This window comes from Pyxicephalus adspersus, chromosome 6 (genome assembly GCF_032062135.1).
Source record: "Pyxicephalus adspersus chromosome 6, UCB_Pads_2.0, whole genome shotgun sequence".
Taxonomy (NCBI): Eukaryota; Metazoa; Chordata; class Amphibia; order Anura; family Pyxicephalidae; genus Pyxicephalus; species Pyxicephalus adspersus.
This window is the reverse complement of record NC_092863.1, coordinates 75,611,088-75,635,547: the sequence shown is the minus strand read 5'-3', so window position 1 is coordinate 75,635,547 and position 24,460 is coordinate 75,611,088. Positions and strand designations below refer to the sequence as shown.

Genomic DNA, 24,460 nt, shown 5'->3' with positions numbered 1-24,460 from the left:
GGGGGATATCAGGTAAAGGTAAGATTGCAAATTCTATGCACAGGAAGCCTTACCCTTTAATCCCTTTACATGAAAACATTCCCTGGAATTCTCTTTTAAACATTTGAACAGTTTCAATGCTTCTTTTGTATTCCTGTTATTATGGAGAAGTTTTGGATCCTGGGCAACAGTGCTGAATGTTAATGGACATGTCTTTAAAAGTTGCTTGCAAAGTATGTGAAAAATAAAAATGCCTGTAAATGTCAGTATTAATTTTTATTCTTTATTAAAGTATTATCCTGACTCTTTGTTCCGATCAAATGATAATATTATGCAAAAATGGATCATTATTTGGTGGTAGCTACTTGTACCAAAGTAATGCTGGGTTTTTGCATGCCATCTTTTTTGACAGGTGCCCGTTATGAAATGTGTAAAGGTCAGTCTGTTCACAGGTAGTGTTGGCAACTTTTTACTAAAACCCACTTGTACAGTAGATGCCAGCAAACTTGGGAGGACAGAAGACCACATTGGAAATATTGGCTGTTCACTTAGCAACTTGAATTTGAAAGGAATATTGCACATGCTTGGAGATTTCCCTTATTCACATAGTTAAGTGAAATATCCCTCGCATTGGAATAATTCACTTTGCTAGGAGAAACAACTATATTTCAGTAATAAAACAACCCCAAAGTGTGTATTGTGTTGCAGGAAAATTGTTTATTCATTCTGTTGTTCCCAGCCTACTCAAAATTTATGGGCTGCCTTGTGCAGTGTTTCCTTATTTGCTAAATTGCATGGCATTAACACAAGTGCATTAATACAACAGCACATATGGGTCTATAATCTGACATCACTAAAACATTTCCTGGTGGAGAATCTTCTAGGTCCATGTGTTTCACCAGGCAATGTCCCAGTAAATATAAGATCCACTACTTTAAAAATTGGACCCCAAGAACTCTGACCCTATGTTCCAGTTATAACTAAAATATCACTTTTTGTGATATTACTAAAAAACAGTGGTTGTGTTTGTAAATTGAATAAATACCAGAGGCAGTTTGTAAAGAGAAATATCCTTGTTTGATAAAACATTTTCTTTATTTTGCAAGCCTTAAAATTTGCTATGTCGATTTCACTTTGCAAACAGGAACATGTGTGCTTATATATAAAATGCCACAGAATGCCTAAAGCAAGCTGGGTGAAAAAATATTTGATATTTCACTCAGTTTGCAGAGGAACTGTTAAATGGCATTATTAGGTGCTCTTTATGACAACTTGGCTTCCAAGCCCAGTGGAGCAAATGTACTTTGCTTTTCCCACAGCTCTAAAGGGCATGTAGGAAGAATAAGAGTCATATCAAATATAAATTGGTTTATTAAATTACAGAAATCCTAAATGACTATTATCAGTCCAGAAGATGTTATAAATTATCTTAAAGATGTTTTATAATAAAGTGAATAACCACAGAACAACCACTGATACTATGGTGAGATGAATGAGAGCTTTAGAACAGCGGTCGCCAACCTTTCGGACCACTAAATTAATAAATTTAAATCCTGCAAACGATTAATATGACTTTTCTTAAAAAGATAAATACATTTGTAAAATAATGATCTTCCTAATGGTGCCTGACGAGGACTCTGATTCATTGATCAGCTCACGGTTAACTGAAGTATTACTATTTTTACTATGGTCATTAGTTGCATTATGTTTGGTATTACTAAAGAAATGCAAAATATTTGTTTGCTTTTTCTCACTCATCACTCATCAAATCTAAGACCAAACAAGAAATTAAAGTTGTCAAAGTCAAACTATTTGATGTCATTAAATATAACAATTAAAGAAAATACACAGTTAAAGTGATACTTACCTAAAAGAGCATCTGGGAAAAAACAAATAAAATAAAACAATTGGATGAGAATTGGTATTTGGGGAGCAGGGTGACTGTTGTAATTGTGGAAACAATACTGAAGCGTACGGCTTGGCAACGGTTGCCTCATACAACTTAAGTCTACACTAATGTCACGCTGCGCCTCCCTTGTTTTTCCATTTCTATTACAGTTCATGAATTTAGTGCAATATAAAAGGGAAAGTTGTAGTTCGGAATATAAGAATTTATTAGAATATTATTTTAGTTTTATTAATAATAAAATATAGAAATTGCAGATAATGTCCAAAATGTTCTGTGGACCACCAGTGGGTGACCGCTGCTTTAGAAGACCCCAATAAAATGTAAAATTGCTCTTATCTAAAAAAAAATACTTAAAAAGCTAAGTAATCCCCTGCTGGGTACCAGGTACACTTGGTGCTTAAAGTGCATCTATAAGGATTAGAAGGACCTGCTACATCTTACTGCCATTGGAAGATTCATTAATTTCTGGTAAAAAGGTTGTACCCGGGACAGGAATTAGGAGAGGAAATAGTAAAACCTCTTTATTGTTATCTTTTTCCTTGTTGCTGATTTTTCCTGTCAGGTAAAAGGTTGTTACCAAAATAGGAAGGTGTGGGAATGCTTTCAGCTGAAGACTGTTTGGCTGCCCAGCCACAAGCTTCATTATGAGATTACAGAGGAAGCAGGCACGGGTGCCCTATACCCTGTAGTACTGGGATTTTTAATAGTCTGCAGTAGGGACTACAGCAGCAAGACGTAGGTATAATGGTTAAATATTGCACCAAAGGGTTTCTGTAGGGCTTATTTTAAAAAGACAGGTTTGCAATTTCTTTCAATTTTCTTTTAACTTCCTACTGCAGACAAGGTAGCATGGTCTGTTTACCTCCACCCCTCTTTTCCTACCTTACCTACCCAGTACCTACCCTACTCAAATTTACGGTGCTTCCCCAGTTCTTTGTCTTCCACAGATACTCAGAGGAAGCTATTTTAAAGCAAATCTTTCTAATTTTATAGGGAATCTCAAAAAGACTGATTTGGTACCAACTGATTGACACAAGGACAATGGTGCGTCTAAATTTAAAAAACAGATTCACGTTTTTATCAGATAGCTACAGACCTGTAGGTTTATCTTCTTTTAGCTGATAAAATACTAGAGGAAGGGGCAGACATATGGAGGTGCAAAGTCTCCACTGCCAACCCCAGGGTTTCTAAGTTTGGGGGGGGGCAGTTAGATCTATACTGAACCCCATTGCTGGCTATGTCCACCACTGACTGCGGAGCTGGAAAAGGGACAAAAAAAAAACAGCTAAAGAGGAAGGACAGAGCTGATCAGTAGGAAAGTTTTGATGATGCATGAAGCCCATCAGAATTAGCGGTTCTCAAAATACGAGCTGCAGCTTACAATTCTTCTTATGTAAAAAGTAAAGTGAGAGAGGCCTAAATAGAGAGAAATTTGTCTTAAAGATGATATTCAGAGAATAATGATATATAGGCTTAATATTCTAAGGCTGTTAGTGGTGTATCCCAGTGTTCACTCCTGAGACCCTTAAATTATATTTAGAAATGATACAGGGCTTTATTTATAATACAGGGAATCAAGCATTCCCTCAAACATTCCCCTGTGAAAATCTTTTATATCCATGTGTTTAATGGCAGTAATTGATTCCCACCAAATGTTTGAGGGAATGTCTGATTCCCTGTTTGATAAGTAGAGCCAATAGAGTTTGGGATTAAAAGTACCACTTCTGTGTTTGCAGGTGATGTCAAACTATCTAGTGGAATAAATAAATGCCTCTAATTTACAACCAGACCTGAATACATTGATTGTGCATCTGAATAGCAAATGAGGTTTGGTGTTGATAAATGCAAAATTATCATAGACTTCAAAAACTCCCGAGAAATACATATTCCTGCATCTCTACAAAGAATTTGTAAAACCGAATCTGGAATATGCAGTTCAGCTTTGAGCACCAATTCACAAGCAGCCAATTATACTTATCTTTTTTCTCAAGTTTCTAATCTGATTGGTTAATAAACCTTGCTGCTCAGTAAGTGCTTGCATCAATTTGGGAATCTACAATCTGAATAAAACTCCACAATGGACAAAGGATGCCGAACATTCTGTAGCAGATTAACCACACCATTTGATTCTTCAAAGGAAGCGTCAATACTTTGTTTTAAAATGGTGTTGACAGGAAGGAATTGTATGTTCTCTTCTCATATTTGAATACACAAATATGAGTACGCTATAAATATTGTCCAGCATTAACTTGTCTCCATTAGCAAATGTAGTTGCTTAGGATATGTATCCTAAGCATCTACAAATATATCATTTATGACTTAAAGCAAAATAATCTTCCGTTTTTTTAAAAAAAAATGCTGACTGGTGGCAGAAGTGACTATTTTGCATGGATCTTTCTCCTTGCATTTCAGCATTTTTTTTTTCTTGAGTGTATGATTATTTACTTTTTAGTGTACACATCTGATTGCGTGACTGAAAAAGTAACCCAATGCATATGCTCCGGAGTTCAACATCTTGGCAGGCCAGTCAACCTGGATAAAGACCAATGAAGATGAAATCATTAGTGTCAAGGGGAATTGCCACTGCAACAACACTGGAGTGGGCATTCACAATCTAAAGGTGACATAATGTGCAATTATATGCGGCAAATGTGGCAAATGTTCCTGGGGCCTAGTGTTCCTAGGTAGTTTAGTTCCACTTCAAATATTTCCCAAGGCATGTGCAATAATAATCGTTGGAAAGGATCTTTCACAATCTTTTCCAACAACAAACGACTGCACGATGCATGAACAAGTGCTGTTAGTTCTTTTTTTTACTACCCCAACGGGAGCAGCTGTGCCTTCCAGGTTCTTTCATCCTCCTGATGACATGGAGTAAGATTTAGGGAATTCATCCTGTTTTCTCTTGTAGAGGAGGTGAGGTTAAAATAGGGCATAATGTGATTTTTGCTGGACGTTCTGCATTAATGATCCACTCATGATTGCTAAGCTGTGCTAATAAGTACATGTAATATAGGTTGTCACTTTTTTGTTTGGTTGCCAACATAGTTTGGGGTGACAGGACCTCCTATGAACAGGTGTTGTGAGGAGGCATGTAAGCTAACCTTTCCAAAAAAACACTCATTTCCCCATTGTCTGCTGACATTAACTGTTTTCTCTTTGGAACAATCTTGCAGATTAGGAGTTGTGACTTCACTCTATTTACGGATGTACATATGTTGAAGGTCATTCTCTAAAGTTAGGTCATGGGCATGGTTAGGTCAGCCATGTAACCAACATTTTAACATTTTTATTGCAGGTTCCTATTAGATTTTGGACACATTGGAGTTGATTTACTGAAGGAGTATAAGCCGTTCACATGGCAAAGTGAATTATGCCCCTGCAAGAGATAATTAATATAGATTAATAAATGAGGTGACCTAAACCATTAATGTACATGGAATCAAAAATCGTGTTTTTTAAAAACTTGGGATTTCTTTGTAAAGTAAATAGCTAAGTGAAATATTCATTGCAAGAGGAATATTCACTCTGCTATGTGAACAACCTAAATTCCTCTAGTAAATCAACCTCATTACATTTAAGTATGTTTATCCTGCCAGATAGAGCGTTGGTGTTCTGTGTATTGAACAATGGGTATCTGCCTGGGGGATGGATCTGCCCTAAAGGATCATTTAAAGACAGATGTGCATTAGATGTATTGTTCTGGGCTCAGCAGTGTTATTACATGGAGTCTGTTTACTCCAGCTATTAAAGCGCAGTAGATGTCTTAGAATGCACGCGGGACTGCTGATGGTTTCCATAGTAACAGGACAGCTGTATCTTTACTGCTCATTGAGAACAGTATTCCCAGCAACTTAATGTATATTGCAATAAAAAGATGGAACAGAACTGTTCTGAAACCCAGAGTATTGTCAATGATAACTCCTAATTTTGTAATGTTATAGTTTTCCTATATCTCATATGTGTAACTTGTGCTTTAGGATCCCGAGTGCATAGTTTTCAACCTTATATATTCTTAAATGACAAATGTTTAATTTTTCAACAGCTGTAGCATCAGTTGCAGACAACTTCCAGCATGTTAGAAAGTTTTAGACTATCGAGCAAAATAGAAATTTGCCAAACAATCCTTTTATCATGGGTATGTTAACAATGGAGTCTGAAGGGAAAGCCTAAAATGCAACAGGTGATTTTTATTGCTTATACAGCAGGCAGTGTAAAGGATATAGGGTCAGTATTCAGTATTTTCATGATTATATTTCAAACACATTTAGATTATGCCACACAGACACTTTTTGTGATCACCATAATCTTTATTCAACCCCATGGAGCATTCATGGTCCACTTACTTGATATGGAGTGCCTCAAAGGTGGCCCCTGACATCATCAAAGAGCCATATATTATGTTTATATGCAGTGCTACAGAGCTGTCATAGTTATACAACTTACAGGTAGTCCCAGGGTTACATACAAGATAGGGGCTGTAGGTTTGTACTTAAGTTGAATTTGTATGTAAGTCAGAACAGGTACATTATTTTAATAAATGCAATTAGGACAGATGTTTGTCTCAACATAATATTAGGCATCATGGTGTCAGTTACTGTATAAAATCCTCACCGTGAGCTTATCACAAACAAACCAAAAAAAAAAATCTTTATGGAGCCTAGACATTCATTAACTTCTGGAGCAAGCTGTGCTTTGATGTGCAAAAAGAAACAGCTGAAAAGTTTGTCTTGGTCATTAAAGAGTTACAAGATGCTACAGATCAGCTCAGCTCTTAAAATCACCCACAACCTCAGTTGTGTTTAGGAAAAGATTTCTTCTGCAACTCATGCAAACTTCCCCCCTACCAATTATCGAGCCTCCGTCCTGGACACGAGTGAGTAGGGATGCCTGTTCGTATCTAGGTGACGTCCATATGTCAGATATCCTCAACCCAGGGACTACCTGTATAGTCAGGGACTTCAAATATGCTTTAACTTTTAATTGAATCTTCTGACTTTTTTCAGGAGTCAAGGACTGGGCACATTATATAGGATTGCTAGAAAAAACAGTTATTATTGCCCATTTGCAATCAATAGTTCCAGATATGTGCTTCTTCCAGGGCTCCTTTAAAATTTATTTATGCATCATTTGAAATTTCTCTTATTAAGATTCATTACAAAAGATCAGAGGTAAAAAACAAGACAGAAAAATCCAACATCTAACATTACTAGAAAACATACCACTATCTGCAGAGGGCTTTGAGGGTCAATCAGAAAGGGCAAATGAGTTCCTGATGCCCCTGGACTGCAGGTTGAGCACCAAAGCTACAGTTTCTATTCACTATACTAACTGTAGTCACCATGTTAGCTTTATTTAGATGTTAGAACATACAACTCATTAGTAATGACTGGGGAATACTACTGTTGCAGTATTTCAGCTTACCTAGAAAGAGTTGGGGGCTGATTTAACCTACCAGGCTCCATCTGAATTTAAACTATTACCATACACCAACCTATGTTACTAGTTACTATGCTACCAGTGTACTTGCACTGGGGGGTAGTTTTAGAGAAGTCCTCCAAAAAAGTTAAAAGCAAAGTTAAAAGTTTAAAGCACATGTACTGAAGTACAGAGGACAGTAGGTTGGCACTGACTCTTTGGTAAACTGGTAACATAGGAAATCAGTAAATGTAAATGCAATACAGTCCACATACTGTGATGTCAGGGGACCACTGCCAAAATACGCTGGACACTCCAGATGTTCAGTACCAGTTCATTTATTGGCCCTGTATGAAATAAAGCAGCTTAACTTCAACAGGAGATCAAGGAAAATCATAAAATAATTTACTTACTTACTTCAGTTTTAGTTGAATTGTTTGGAGAGTAGCAATGGGCGCACAATCCGGTTGGTCCAGAAGAGCACCCCATTCTTACAGATAGATAGAGATATCCTATCCATAAAGGTATTTTCCCAAACACTGGAGATGCCCTGTACTTCTGCCTACAGATCCTCCACCTACATAAAATCTGAGACCCATACCCTGATCCCGCTTGGATATACCTGTCTGGTTGTCATTGAATCCTGGACCCACCCCTGGAGTCCTGTACAATAGAAGAGTAGAGTTTTGGATTTGTTACCTATAAGTGGTAGGTATACAGATTGCCCTATGTCTGTTTGGGTTTACAAAGCTGCATTTATTGTGGTTGCGTGGCTGTGGTAGGGACATTAGATGATAGCATTTTTGGGCTAGTTTTGTTCTAAGCAGGGAAGATTAATTTGGCATATTTCTGAATAAAATAAATAAATAGAATTTAGAATAAAAAGACGACTGGGGGACATGTAACATCATGCTTCAATTTCCAGGTGAAAAAGCAAGTGATGAAGCATAACAGGGATCTGCCACTCATGTGTATAGAGCCTAGGGATACAGGTTTTATCATGTGAAAGAAAAAAAAGTTTGGTATTATTTCATAACAAGCTTTAGTTGTTAATGTGTGTCAAACATAATATGAAATTCATAACAATCCATCTGTTAGAGCATATATCCATATGCAGAGTAACATAAAAATATCCTCTGATACTGGGGAAATAAATAAAATATAACTACATATTTTATGTTCATTCTAAATAATATTAAAGCATGGTATTTACAGATCATGGAAGCATGGAAAATGCTTTTTTTAAAGTTTTCTCCTGTATTATGGTGATGCTTTTAAGAAACTAGGATGAAAGAGGAGGATTAAAACTTGACCATTGAACCCAAGAGCCACTGGTCATTAAGAGGACCTGTCAACCATATATAACCACATATACCAAACATGGCCTCCAAACTTGACGTTTCTATATACATTTTTAGTCAGTTACATTTTTATTGCTATCTGGTTTTCCCAACCTTTCAGTACCAGTTACCACTAAAGAGAGGAACGTCTTCTTTATATATATATATATATATATATATATATATATGCTATTGATAGTACTTTGCTGCCTTGCTGACCTCCCTGGATTTCTTTTACCAATAACAATTCATTCCTGTAGGCAGGTTCATTATTTCAGAATAGAAAGGCTATGTAGGGATATCTCCCAAGTAAATTCACCTCTCTTCTTTCCTTCACCAGCACTGGCAACTTAATTTGGTTCACTGCTGGGTTGGGTATCTTTGGCCATCTTAATCGGCATACACATAAGAGTTCATTTATTCCCTGCAGCCAGGTATTCTAGGGTTGAACACTACGCATTCAAGGAGAAAATTACAAACAGGTAGGTAAGTTTATGTTATTGCTTAAGAGACATTGGTGATTCTTTCTGCAATACAGGACCTGCCTGCTCACATTTATTATAACGTTTCGGTTCAGCTCCTCTTCAAAATAAAGTGTAGTACTTAAACCACCAGGTTTTGGGACCTTTAATATTACTATCTAGCTATCAATCCCTTGACCAGGTTCCTATTTTTCCCATTGCAGGGTTTGAATTTTTATCCTCACTAAAATGAGTGGATGGACAGCAAGAATAAAAATAATTTTAAACCAAATAATCCTTTGATATTGTGGTCACTGAAGACTGCCAAGGAAATGGTTGAGCTTCTTATTGATCTTCACTGACCTTCTGAAGGTCCAGACCCGTTGGATGGATTCCAATAGTCATTGGTTATGGAAATGTTATGTGATATGCTTACTGGCTTACTGACCACAAGCTTGCCTTGGCATCTTCATGGTCTGCTTCAAACAAGCAGTTCCCATTTTTTTCTTCAAACAATTATCCTGTTGTGAGAACAAAAACCAGAATTATATTATTCACTTAACTGGTAAATTCTTTTCCAAGAAAAATGTTTGCTCACACTTTTGCGTGTTAGCACAAAATGGAGTATTGTATTGCAACTAAACAGATTTTAACGACACTCTAGCCCCTGACCTTGCAATCCTTGAATTGTTGTTATTTTCCATGGAAAAAGATTACCAAGTTTATTCAGACAATCTCCAGTCTCAGCATCCACGTTCTGGATTGAAGTGCTCTAACTAAAGCTTGGTCATTGGATCGAGCTACATGAGCCTGGTATCTTTCAGGCTTACATAGTTCTACAATAAAACAGAACTATACCCACCTAAATCCTTATTAAACATACCAGTGTTGTTTCATGCAGTGTTTTCATTTGCATTCATTCAATGCATACTGTATGCTACCTTGCCTCAAGTGGTGACTGTCACCGCTGCCAGTGTTCTAATGTCAGCTCCCAACTGAACGTTTAGGCTGTTTTCAGACATTTGATGGAAATAGCCATTCCCATGTGGTGGTTGGTATCTTGCCACTCCCTTTATTACCCTGGTTCTTTAAATAACAGTGACTGAAAATTTTACAGCAGCTGGAAGTGTATGGTACTGGACTGCTCTTTGCTGCTCCATTTCCTTGTGGTTGGCCCTAGGTGAGACACCACTCACCAGAGGAATTAGTTAAGGGGCACAAGGAAGTGCCAACCACACCGCAACCTCACCATGAGTCTAAACATAGCCTTAAGTTATTGAATGGCTAGTATTATAGTTGGTAGTGGACAAAGCCATAAGCTAACCCCTTGCAAAACTGATTGCTTGGCCCAACCACCATATGTTACAAAGGACAGATAATAACATGGAGATGAAAATGACCATATCCCCTTAGTTTTAGCATGTCCCCCAATTTTTGTATGTAGTAGTGATGTATATTACATCACTGACTGCACTTTCATTTTGTCTATCTCAATGCCTTTATGTCTCTGTCCATCTACCATCAGTCCTATGTCTTCCGCTTGTTGGTCCGCCTGTGGCAGAGACCACACAACCATTACTAAGGTACTGATCCCATGACCCAAAAATGAGGACTTCAGGAGTAACAGGTGAAACTGTAAAAATATACCATCATATCATAACACCATATGTTTTATAGTTTGATGAAAATGTTGCTTCTATGGAAGAATCAACACTGATAAAAAGTAATAAAAAGAAAGAGTACTTACAGCAGTTGGTGGAGTGGTGAGGCAATAGGAGGGGCTTCAAGAGAGGTTCTGGATGGGCAAGGAGTCCTCACACAGAGGATAGTAGGTGTCATGTGAATTCCCTCGCTCCACCTTTAACTATAAAAGATTCAGGTCCTTTTCCTTTTGTTTCACTTTGTTTTTTATTAGAAGTCATAGCAGCTGGAGAGGTTACGATAACCCATTAACTCAACAGAGTTAACCGAAGTTTGGAGTTGCTTGTATGGTTTGTTGGCAGTTTATTAGTGGTTGTTCATGGCTATTTCTGCGGTTAGTTGGGCCTTGGAGGGCCTATCTGATAGTTTGGCACATGTTTCGTTCATAAAGGTTTCCATGGCTATTTAAACTCCATTTTTCGATCATGTGTTGGTAATTTTTGTTAATAGACTTGAAGGGGGCATATTGGTCAAATTGCCGTGGCCATAACATCTCTGATGTCCTTGTCATTGTCTACAACGGTACATGAAACATTCCTTTGCAATTTATGCTACTCAGTAATGATAGTTCAGAGAGATATTATAAAACAGACAACAACCATAATGTATTTAATGACTTTTTATCTTCTAATCAGCTGCCTTCTCTGCATGAATATTTCAATTCTGTACCATGAGCCAAATGCTTTATCTCATTCCATTCTGAGCTGATCAACACTTAAAATCCAGTACAAAACCATAAAATAATATACTGTAATTCATATTATCATTTTTGTTTGTTAGTTCTGAAAACAATGCATAAGATAAAAGAACATCTGGATGTGCAGTGTTTGTAAAAATAAAAACAATGTTAAAGCTGGGATGGAATAATGAACATAGAACCATGGAATTTTTGCATTGCTCATGGTAACCATTTGGATGGCTAAAGTCAATTGACAGTTTTCATTTTTAAAGTAAAGATGCAATGGCCATAGCCCAGCTATATTTTTTAACATTACAGGGATTTGTTTTGTTATTTATGTATTAAATCAACATTAATATGGCAAATTATATACATTATGTACAGATTAAAGGTCTTAAAGCTCAACTCTGAATACTAAAATTTTCAGTTTAAGAGGTTGACACTTGACCATTTATAGAACACACATCACTATCACAGAATGCATTTTGTGAATTGATAAGCTTAGATGCAGGTGAAAACATTACGCCATTTCTGTTAATTGTATATCCTACAGAACTTATAATTATTGGGGTTTGAAAGAATGGTAGGAGCTTTTTTACTTTGTAAAATGGACCTGTTTGTAAGATGTGAAAAGAGCGCTGGCATTACATTACTACAAATCACAGACACATACTGATCACTCCTAACTATGGAAATTATGGTCTCCAGAGTTGGGCTGTAATGGATAGTGAGGGTTTAATTGTTGTTTAAAAGCAAACCCATCTGTAATGCAATATAAAGTCATAGTTACCCTATGTTTATGCAATATATACTTTTATATTTATCATCAGCCTCTCTCAAGCTTTTAAACATCCGAGAACACTTTAAAATAACTTTCAGGTCTAAGAAAACCCCTGCTGTAATTAATATATCCACAGCTCATTAGTACATTAGTGTGATGGTCAGTTGGAGGAATGAGTCTTAGGCTATGTACACAGGTCAGATGATTCTCGCCTGATATGACAGTTTGGGTTCCACAGGACCCTGGTTGAGAAACACTTCTTTGTTGTTACTCAATAGGGGATATGCTGGTGACAGGAAGTACACAGCAACCAAAAACAACTTTTCCCATAGTTTGTTTATGTAAGACATTTTAAGGCATAATGGACAAGCAAAATATGTATGTTAAGTCTAAAGTGACTCTGTCATGTATGAGGGCTGCCATTGCCAGCCTTCTCTTTTAAGATACTGTTTTTTAGCTTTTTTTTTATTCATTTTATTATTAATAAACAGGATTTGTATAGTGCCAACATATTATGCAGCGCTCTTTGGCTTCAATATTTTTTGGTCACAGAGATGGAACAAGCATGTTACAAGTAGGTGTCAAGTAAGGGTCAGAATGCTTTATCTCCACTTCAGTTGTAGGTCAGAAGGTGAGGGGAGGTTGAAAATTACAGTACACATATTTGTATGAGGGTTGCTTTTGTCTGCATGTCCCTATTTTCCTGAATCATAAATCACTGATCTATATGTCTTGGAGAAGTTTAGCAAATTGATTTGTTTATTGTATAGTCAATTTACCAATCAGCTTCTTCCTTATTTTGCAGAAGTCTGCTCTCACTTCCTATGGGCCTCCAGGGCAAAAAACATTACTAAAACTGAATAGCTGATATCCTATCTGTGCAGGTAGACGTAAAAGACTAGTTAAGCTGCATCCTGTTGTCTCATCCTTTGCTCACTTTGTAATTACGACCTTGTACAAGGCTTCATTCTCATGTGGGTTTGGTCCTTATAGATCCTCAGGTGTGAATTTGCGTTTTTTTACTGCTAAAACGTTTAATATTTAATGTATTATATAGTTATTTTTAACCAAAATATATTTATTCTATTCCTTAAAAGGTTGTACGTAGCTATTTTCCTCATTCATCGTGGTATATTTTGTTCTATTTTTTTTTTTTAGGAAAGATGTAAATGAACCCCAAACATTCTGTGAAAACGGCAGTTAAAGAATGCAATAATCTCAGCAAGACTGCTCTAAGAAAGTCAGGCAGTCAAGTTTACACAATTAATCTAGGAGTTATTGTTGACTTAACACATAGTAGTGATTTTTTGTGAATAAAGCTGGGATATAAAAGTCATAAATATTTACCAGCAGCTACTTTAGAGTCCCTGTTGGGATATTTTGAAACAAGTGATTCATTATTTTTTCTCACCCACAAAGTGAACAACATCTAATTCAGTGCAATAAAACTTGTCATTCTTTATACACTTGCTAGCAGGCACATTTTATTTTGCCAGCCCATACGCAAGCTATCATTTGCCCTCCGCATATATTGGAAGTACTGAACTGGAAGTAATCCAGATGTTTAAAACAAAAAAGGCAAAGCTGTAAATGTTAAGGATGTACTCCATTAGGAACACTTTTTATCTACAATACAAATGGAAGACCTACTGTATATTCTCAGCACCAACACCACTTAATACAAGTAAAATCAAAACAAGCATGGGGCTTTTAAAGAATTAAACTTAAAAAAATAAGTAAAACATACAGAAGAGATATTTTTATTTCTGCTGTCCTTTTACTTCTTTTTCATTTTTGTGACGCGCATACAAGTCTCTTCCTCTACCTGCAGTGTATAGCACTTCTTATCAGGCAGCAAGCACATCAGCCTAAAAAAAAATTCTCTGCTCTAATACTTAACATCCATTGAGCCTTGTTAGGGAACATTTCCATTGGCTGATGATTTTTAGGGATAGAAAGAATGGTGATGCGCCGGTTGCTTATTGAAATAGAATATCCTCCCATCCTTCACTTTCAATTTTGCTGCAACAGCACTGAAGGGGATATAGGAGGATACAAGTTGCTACATTCAAACTTATAGGCTAAGTATAGTCAATATGATTCTATCAACATGCTTTTATACAAAAATATAAATATCCATTGTTTACAAATCTGGAAAACATACATGAAACATAGGTTACCTTAGACCAGTTTTTCTCAACCAGGGTTCCTCCAGAGGTTGCTAGGAGTTCTCTGAACAATAAGCAGTTTATGACTCCCGGGTCAGTTCAACAGATACCAATGATCTTTTTGGCTATCTGTAAGGTTGACATTTTTCCCACTGGACAGCAATGTAAGAGGCATTCTTCCCACTGACCACCACACTAAAGTACTGTAAGTTGTGAATATAGGAACTATAGCAGAGGTTCCCTGAAGACATAAATAACAGATAATAAATTAGAGATCATTTGTACCTCTGTAATGCCTAAGGAACCACCTAAAACATCCTAAACTTGAATTTAGTGTTATAAATAGAGAAGCATACATGCCGTTCAAGTTTCCTTCCTGTGTAAAGAATGAGGGTTCACAATGTGTGCTGCAGTATAAAAAAGCTGCCCAAAGAGCTTTTAAGCTAGACTCACCTTTAGTAGAACGGGGTAAAGTATGTTTGACTTCTCCATCCTACTGCAGGGGTGACCAATCAATGAGCTTTTTGGGCTCCATTTTCCATACCACAGTATAAATCCCTGAATTTAATTTTAGGTTTAAGATTTTTCTACTTTTGTTTGTTTGTATTATATTTTGTGTGAAGGCATGCTAATAGTTTTTAAATGACCAACTAGGTACCCTTTTTTGTTCTTTGACTGTGTTTTTCTACAGCCAATTTCATTGTAATTTCAGATAAGCTATACCCACTGCTGTATATGATGTTACAATGTCTCTGGTATAAAAAAAAATAATTTTAGCTCTTGTGTGTGGCAAATCTCCTTTTCTAACTCATCAAAATATAGCATGGAAAGGAGGTCAAAAGGGGATAATTGGTTATATCTAGTGCTTTTAGCAGCTCATCTTTTTAAAACAATATCCAACTGCATATTACAACTGTATTTTGTTCTTTAATGCAAAAGTCAGAATGCTTTGTTAGCTACTTGTTCAGTGTAAAATAAAGTATATAAGCCAGTTGATCAGCATGACAACCATCATTTTTAAAAAAGGTCAGCAATAAAGGCCTCCGTATTTCTGATACCACAAGTTTTCTATTGATGATCAAATCTCTTCACAATAAGAACAAGTGAGGGATGGACTTGTCATTGATTAGAAAGTATTTAGAGGATATTTCTACTTTACTAAAATAAGGTTTATTTAACTATCACATAAACTTCCCATCCATTCACTACCCCACAACTCTCCAAGTAACTGTGCCGATCGGTCTACAGTGCTACGTTCATAGACGCCGGCGCATGAGCACTCTTCTTCAAGTAACTGTGGATGGAGCTAATAAACAGCTTGGGAATTCTTCCTTGCCTCCACATGATTGACCTTTCAGATACTTCATCATGTTAGAAAATGGAGAAAGTCAACCATACCTACAAGTCGTGGGTAAACCAGTGGAACTGCGTAAATGTAGAGGCAAGGGGTATCGGAACTTAAAACGGTCTTGTATTCTTTCGTTCATCTATATAATAAGGGTTAGTACACATTGCATTTCCATAGCATCCAAAAATACAGTAACATGCTTTTTTGTTACAATGGTTTGCAGACCTGCACTGACATGTTACATAAGAATACCTTTGCAACTTCAAAGTCAAAAGCTCGGGTAAGCAATAATTTGCACCAAGAGTGCTAAGGTTTGTTTTTATATATATTGGTAACCTGTTTTTAAACTGGCTGCATACCTCCCTCCTTGTTTATATGAATATATGTATATAATGTTAATCTTTAGACGTTTAAGTAGTCATGAATCCTATCCCTTAGAAACTGATCACATACCAAATGTTCTATATATATAATGTATAAAGCACCACTCCAATAGACCTCTTAGATAAAGACACTTTATTGGGTGTACATTTAATCTAGCTTTCTCATTAATTATGAAATCTTATAAAGAGACGCTTGGCATAGTGCCTTTCATAATTGCTTACTGGCAATTTGCTCTCTGAATAAAAACATCCAATATAGGAACTCTATTTCTGATTATCATCATTTTTTAATTAAAAAGCCACCATGATAGCGGTCTGTTGTCAGTATGTCGTCTCTCTTTCTGTCTTACAATGAGTGACTTCCCAATTATACCTTGTTATGAAAAATCATTTATAGTTTATAGAGTGTAATTCTCTGTAATGTCCTGAGAGCCTTTAATGATGTTGTTTGGCCATGTGGAGGTCAATATAATTCCATGTTATGTCAATATAAATTTTCTGTTTTATGGTTTCCACAGCACTATTTTACTGTGACCTTCGGGCATGAAGCGCAAAAGCCATTGGAGCTGCGTTGTGAGGAGGAGGCGGACAGGGACGAATGGGTGGAAGCCATTCATCAAGCAAGGTGAGGCATTTATTAGATATCAAATTATATTCTAGCCTTCCATGAATATTGCACTTGGGTTTCTCCAACTCTTTTCCTTTCTACCAGGTTTTCCATTGTCATCAGAATAATATTTTCAATACTAATTCTAAATTTATAATGAAGTCTGTTGTGTGGCATCCCATTGTACCTTGCCCTCAGAGTTCCCATTCAGGTCTCTTTTACATCTTTCACTATGAGTGAGAGAACTGGACAGAATCCCTAACAAGTGCCAGTGCCTGCACTTAGTTGGGTCCTGTGAAGTACAGTAACAACTTAGAGAATGTGGATGTATAATATACATTGTATTGTATATGAAAAGTTGTATATTGGTTTAGAAAAAATAAAAAATCCAAAAGCACTATGAATCTGTGCCATTGAACACTGGTAATTAGTTTGCTTCGATTTCGGGCTGTATACTCTAAAAAGGCAAATGATGAGATGATCAGGAGCAAAGTGATCGGTACCTCCTAGAGTGGGTCATATTGGAGGGTCTGATATCATATAAGCAGGATAGAAATATATATAATAATACATACATGGGTGCTTATATATGGCTGTCCTGAAAGTTTTGCATGGAAGTTAGATAGGTTTATTAAACAGTTGTATTGTACAGATGTACCTAACATATGAATGTATAGACGATTAAATTATAAACTAGTTCTAATGCTTGAAAAGAAGAGATGCGATCAATTTTTTTGGGGGGTTTGTGATTATAAAATATGTTTTTTATATTGAGTTAAATAGGTGAGATTCATGTCTAAACATACATGCATAGGTGCAAGGTACAAATAAAGTCCCATTAGTGTGTGCTTTATTTTTTGTTTATTGAAATATAGAAATGAGGTACCAATATAATATCCATGGTTGGTTTCTCTGACTATCAAAATATTCATGGTTTAGTGGTACAGCAATACAACTAAAATGTCATACTGCCTTTTTTGTCTATTCCTGGAAAATGCTGGAAAAGGTAATGATATTATACAATTTGTTTGAAGAAATTGAAAATAAAATAAAAAAGATACTGAAATATAGTAACAAATGTAGCATAACAGTCCATTATCATAATACTCAGGGCCAAGGCAGATGCAGAAGAGGCTCAGTCTGCTTTTATCAGTGTACCTGAGGACTCATGTGTCAAATTACAATTGCCATAAAGTAATCTACAGGGCTGGGCTGTCACTTGTCCATTCTGTGTACCAAGAATACTGAAAATGGATTCTGTATGAATAACAACTTCAAAGAGGTTGCAGGCTTCTTTTAAAAGTAGTGTTTGATCTGCACATAATGCCAGTTGCAGCAAACCCTACAAGTGTTAAACATAAATACATAATTCTGTTTCAACATGTAATAACCATAATAACCCCATTCAGTATCTATTATATCCTTCCTCCTTCCTGTCCTTATTTATTCATTTTTTTTAAATGTTGTTTTAATCGCTATTTTAATTTTTTGTACATAGATTAACAAAATTAAAAAAAATCTAGCATGTTTGTTTCTTTTACTGACAAAATAAAAACAAAATTTGCATGTTATAACCTGCCCAAATGGAGGGTACATTTTTCTTTTAATAATAATGAATACCTGGCTCTTATTTTTACCTTTTAAGCCTTACTTTTTATTAAAATAAATCACACATGTGTAGGCTGGAAATTTGCTCTATACCGTTCACTCTTTAGTGGACCAAAAGGCAGCCAACTTAGGGCTGGTGAAGAGTGACTGTCAGTCTACCTGACCCAGGTGTTGTGCATTTCTATGGCTGTGAGCCTGGGGAAAATATGGGATAGTTAGTCGGGCACATTTTGCAGTACTCACAGCAGGTGCCAGAGTACCTTGTCCTGATACTGACTATACTCAGTACTTAATAAATGATAAAGTTCAATTTAAATCACTCCAGAAATCTCTTAAAGCATACCTAAACTCAGAATTTTCACTTTACATAAAAGTGTAGACAACCCTTTTATAAAAAGTAAAAATTATGGTTTTGTTTTTAAGTGCAACACCCTTTTTTTAATAAATGGAAGCGCAAAGCAGGCATCCCGGGAGGCTCTTGGGTGCTCCTTCTGCTCATGCCCGAGCATCTACATGCCTGAACAGTACATAGAATTATTTGAGCAAATATAGTAAAACAGCTAAAGTTTATCCAGGTAAAACTTTGCAATCCATTTAGTCTCTGAGATAGCTTTTAATTTTGGCAAGTTTCACAGTTTCTATAATTCTCATTTTTCTACCCAGATGAGACCCTGTTAGAGCTTTGTAGCTCTTGATGTCCTGGGAAATCAGTTTTAAGGCATATTTTGTTTCAGTATCATTTTAACAGGCGAATTATGGGTACAAAGAGCACTGACCGGCCTTGTTAATCAGTTATTTTAGTTCCCTTTTCCTAATCATTTACATGTAACTGACCATGGTATTTTGGTGTATACATTGCATTAGTTAAGAGCATACATCATGCCCAATAATATAAAATTCATGAGCTTGTAAAGCATAGCTAATGCATATTAACTCAAGTACTATATCTATGATATAACAACGCTGACTGTAAGAGCGAAATGTAATAGTTCCTTGGCCTTCTCTATCCCTGGTGACACACATCCACTGATGCAGTCAGAATGTTTTTACTTCAATGACCTGACTGGGGAGCCATAAAATGCATAATTTAGAAGTTTAATCATTTTTTGTTAGGCTACACCACATCCCTTGGAATTTTCTTGATGTCTACAGTGCCTTACAGCAGCAAAGTATCCAACACAAAGTATTTTACAAAAAATAGATAGGAAAGCAGTGAGGAACAGGAACACTGAACATGCCTGTATCCGGGTGCTGGGAGATGCAACCACCCTCCCGAGGCATATAGATGAAAACTGCGGCGTTAAATTGGGGGACTGGTGTATGGTGAGTACTGGTGCTGACCAGGGCCTTACAGTACCGCTGCCTTCCTGAAAAAAAAAAACAAATGAAAAACAAGTCATTAAAGAGTTACAAGAGGCTGTAGAAAGAGCTCAGTCCCCTAAGATCACCCACAACCTCAGCTGTGTTTAGCAAAAGATTTCTTCTGAAAGTCATGCAAACTGCCCATTCCCCCCTTCAAGCTTCTGTTCTGCACAAAGCAAGCAGGGAAACCCTGTTCGTATCTAGGAGGTCCCTATGTCGGATGTCTTTCCCCGGGGACTACCTGCATAGAGAACTGTGAATAACTGTGACTCTATGGGATTCACTATTTACATCACTAACTATATAATACCATTTTAGTTATAATAGTTGATATGGTTAGTCGTGTAATGTTAGTACTTTCAGCACCATGGACAGCACACGATTTACCACAGTGCAGTTGATGTAAAGGCTTATATGTTTAAAGAAAATGCAATCATATTTTTAGCCTACATTGTGAGAAAACCTCTCATTTGAATGATGAATCCAGAAATAAAAGTGACCACCACACAATAAATTTATCACATGGAACTTTTCATTAACTGTGCTTTAGTGGTCTGGCTTTAGGCTTCCCACAAGAACAATGTATAATGTCATTACATTGGTTACATTGGAGGCATTATAATAATCTTGTCAACGAATGTGTGCACAACATTTTGCTATGCTACGGACCTCATAAAAGGATATTTTTTTTTGGTAAAAGGTGAATAATTCACCTTTCCTTCTGTATCTCTGGTTCTCCAATAGAACTTGAATTTTCATGTTTTATTTGTTGCCAAGAAAGTAAGGAAGAACACCCCCATTCAGAAGCCATTTACTGTATCAGTGTTCTACCTAGCCCCTTTTAGCTGGGTGCACGACCCGGCATTTCTCTGCAACCTCCTGGCTGTTTTTGGGTGGTTATCAATGAGTTAGGTCACAATACAGGAGCCACCACCCGCCTACAATTTCTTCCCACCCAGCTTAAAATGATTTCTGGGTTGAGCACTGTGTATGTATGCCTGGAACACATAGAAGGCTAGTGCCTAACTTGGTTCATCCAACACCACTTACATACACATTGACTAGCACTCTTGCCTTGCAGCACTAGGGTAAGGTTTGAATCTTGGCCAGGACATGAGATTGTATCATATTCCAGTATTAGCATGAGTTTCTTCCTACCTCGCAAAAAAAAAAAAAAAATACCAGTAGGTCAATTAGTTTCACATTTAGGATTTTATGTATTGTGATCAAACAGCAAATAAAATATAGTCAACCCTACCTTAACCTCTGTTGTGAAAAGCACTATGAGCAATTAATTCTCAAAGCTCACAGAGCTGACAGAAGCACTGAAATCCCTCGCAAAAAAAAAAAAAATACCAGTAGGTCAATTAGTTTCACACCAAAAAATTGTCCCCAGCCTCTGCTAAATATATGACGATCATTGGGACATTAGATTGTAAGCTCATCTGAGAGCCAGCTAGTAACATGACTATTTTCTTTGTAAAACACTGCATAATATGTGGGTGTGGGTGTAAATACTTGATAATATTAATGAAATGCCTTTTTCATGCAGCTATTCAGATATCCTCATAGAGAGAGAGGTCCTGATGCAAAAGTACATTCACTTAGTACAGATTGTGGAAACAGAAAAAATAGCTGCTAATCAGCTGCGACAACAGCTTGAAGATCAAGACACTGAAATTGAAAGACTGAAATCAGAGGTATTTGTTTAAAGTTTGTTTTTACTTTTGCACTTGTATTTAAGTTTTTATTGTACATTACATCATTGTATAAGGTACATCATGTAATGAGGGCAAGCAGACATTTCTGAGTTTAAGTAAATTCTCTAGCAATGATCTTCTCCTATTTCCTCCCTTTTGGTCTAAGTATATTACTGAATGTGTTTTGTTGTATATTATCCATGTGTAAGAATGGAAAAAATGGTTACCTTGTAATTTCCTGTAGTGAGTTGACAAAACATTCCTCTACTACACTAATATCCCAGGCACTAGGTTACATCTGTGATTTACAGAAGACCTCTACCGATTTTTTGCAGAGATTTTGAAGTTTTTTCATCATGCCTTACCATTCCACGAATAGCTCGCTGAGTTTATTTTATTTATATTATCTTATAAAGGGAAACCAAACTTTTGGAACTACATTTGGTAATCTCCGTAAAGCCCCTTAAATCTTAGGCTAGGGCTGTACACAAAACCTTGACCTTTATCCAGTTGATTAAAATGAACATGCCACCAGCCTTTAAACATTTAGGATTTTATGTATTGTGATCAAACAGCAAATAAAATATAGTCAACCCTACCTTAACCTCTGTTGTGAAAAGCGCTATGAGCAATTCATTCTGAAAGCTCACAGAGCTGACAGAAGCACTGAAATCATCATGCTTCTACAGATAACTCCCTCTGCTTTCCCTGCCCAGCGTACCTAATCTATGTTTACATTAGAGATTGGAAAGACAGAATTCGGCTGAGACATCAAGGACTACTCTGAAATTTAAGGATTGATAGATCGACCATACCTGCAGCTTTCAGAGACACATTTAAAAATAAATATCCATAGCCTGGCCACAAGTTTCTTTAAGCACTGCCCTTCACCATGGGCAGTAGAGGCTTAGCCATTATGGTGGTAATTGGACCTTATCGTCTGCATTATTAGTATTGGAAAAAAATTAGGCATCATATATCTGTTATCATTATTTTCAGCACAAAGAGTTTGAAGGGTTACTTTTTTCACCTGACTTTGATGATGAAGGCATCTTCTAGGCATTTTTAGTCTTCCAAACAATATCCTGGATGTTCAAAAGTTTCTATGTGTCTCAGTTTTTGTTGTCTGTTAAAATCTAGGCATCCCTGCTAAAGTGTAGGATCAGCCAATAAAACTCTAAATCTCTTTCAACAGAGCCCAAATGACTGAATCTTTAAGATTTCGGAAAGCTCATGGGTCTGCTGTTTAATTTCTTTATAGATTGGGCAGTATAATTTGAAACTCTTATTTTGTAATTTTTAAATTTTTTGATTTCTTAATATTTTGCAGCAATTCAGATTTCTGTCCTTAGTAGCAGTCAGGATTTATGAAAATTGAATATTGTATTGTAATGATAAAAAGCAAAAAAGGGAAGATGAAACATTATGAAAATCTTGCTGTTACGAGGTCATTTGAGGGAAGCTACAAAGAATGCTAAGTTCGATTGATTTCTTTAATCTTTGGTTGGTCTTGATTTACCATGCCGATTAAAGCAAAATTAGTTCTATAGAATTACTTTTGTCTAAGAATCATAAGCATAATGTTCCATTTGGGAGGAGTACTAAAATCTGCATAAACAGTTATAAAAAACAAACAATCATTAGCAGGAATGTACGGGCCCAGGACACACATATTACAGAAGAATATGGCTGAAGTACAGTATTGTATTCACATAACACTATATCACTTTGGGTACAAATTTAAAGAATCCATGCCACTTTACCTCTTTAGGGCAGACAGGAGGATCCATTTAATGCAAAGCTTGCACTAAAAGTAGAGGTCCCCTTAGTACAGGGGTCGGCAAAGTTTTATGGCCACTGGGCCATTTATGGGGTGGGCGGGAGCACACTAGGCCAGACCCGCCCCAATGGCTCCTCCCACCATCAAGGAACGCCCCCTGAAGTGAAATCCCTCTCCTCCGTATGCATTGCGGCCAGATCGGCCAGGGGCGTAACAAACTATCGGCTAGGCCGTATCTGGCCTGAAGGCTGGAGTTTGCCGACGTCTGCCCTAGTATATTAGGCCACTCTGCCTCGTATGGAGCTTTGGATACACTGGTGCCTCTCAGTATGGGACCATGCCTTGGCATTAGCTTGCACTGCATATCTTGGTGCAGCTGATACAGAGGAATGAGCAGCAAGATCGCAAACATGTATTATATTACATATATATATATATATATATATATATATATATATATATATATAACAATAGTAAGTTTTCATTTAAGAATTCGATTGGAAACGTAGAGATCACACTTGATATCATAGTGGGGATCAGCACCATTTATGGATATAACTAATACCAGGGAGACTGAGCTTGAAATGCCGTTTAATCCGTGTAGGATACTGCATAAAGTAAAAAATCTCTATCTCTCCACTTGAATTGATGAATAGAAACCTACTCAGAGTAATGAGAGTTGGCTACATGACATACACTTTGGAATAAAAAAAGTAACGTTGAAATGAAGGCATGGCACTGGGAAGTTATTGGGTTTACAGAGACTTTTTGGATGGTCTTCAGTGTCGTTCCATTTGAACTCCATTACTTGTATCCTGAAAATGAATATACTTCTGGTTTGCTCAATCAGTTTCTGAATACATTGATCTAATGATGCAGACATTGGTCTGTAAATACGTCATCATCTGTAGCAGTATTTTTTTGTCACTTACGCTTTTATTGTATGTCTTGTTTTTTTGTATATGTTATTTGTATGTGCTTTATTAAACTTGTAAACATTGTGTTTGTCAATATATAATGACAAACAAACAACTTTAGCTATTTAAGAAATTGATATATGCATAAAAAGGAGAAAAATCTAAATAAAATGTTGTGATTTTAATATTGTTGATGTAGAACTCTTGGGGAAAAAAACTCATTGTTTGCTGCTATATTGCATGGTATTTTGACATTTTTGCCCGGTATATACTACATCTTTACCTTATAACATCCTTTGGCACCTCTTTTTTGGCAGTT

The 24,460-nt window shown here is 36.5% G+C and overlaps 1 protein-coding gene across 1 annotated transcript in view; it reads left to right on the top strand.

The window, feature by feature from the left end:
• The window catches only part of RASGRF2 (Ras protein specific guanine nucleotide releasing factor 2), a 155,208-nt gene that overhangs the window by 48,992 nt on the left and 81,756 nt on the right, over positions 1-24,460 (top strand). Inside the window, exons 2-3 of the mRNA XM_072416210.1 lie at positions 16,686-16,792; positions 21,297-21,444. Of these exons, the coding sequence (XP_072272311.1) occupies positions 16,686-16,792; positions 21,297-21,444 (255 nt within the window). The remainder of the gene's footprint in view (positions 1-16,685; positions 16,793-21,296; positions 21,445-24,460) is intronic.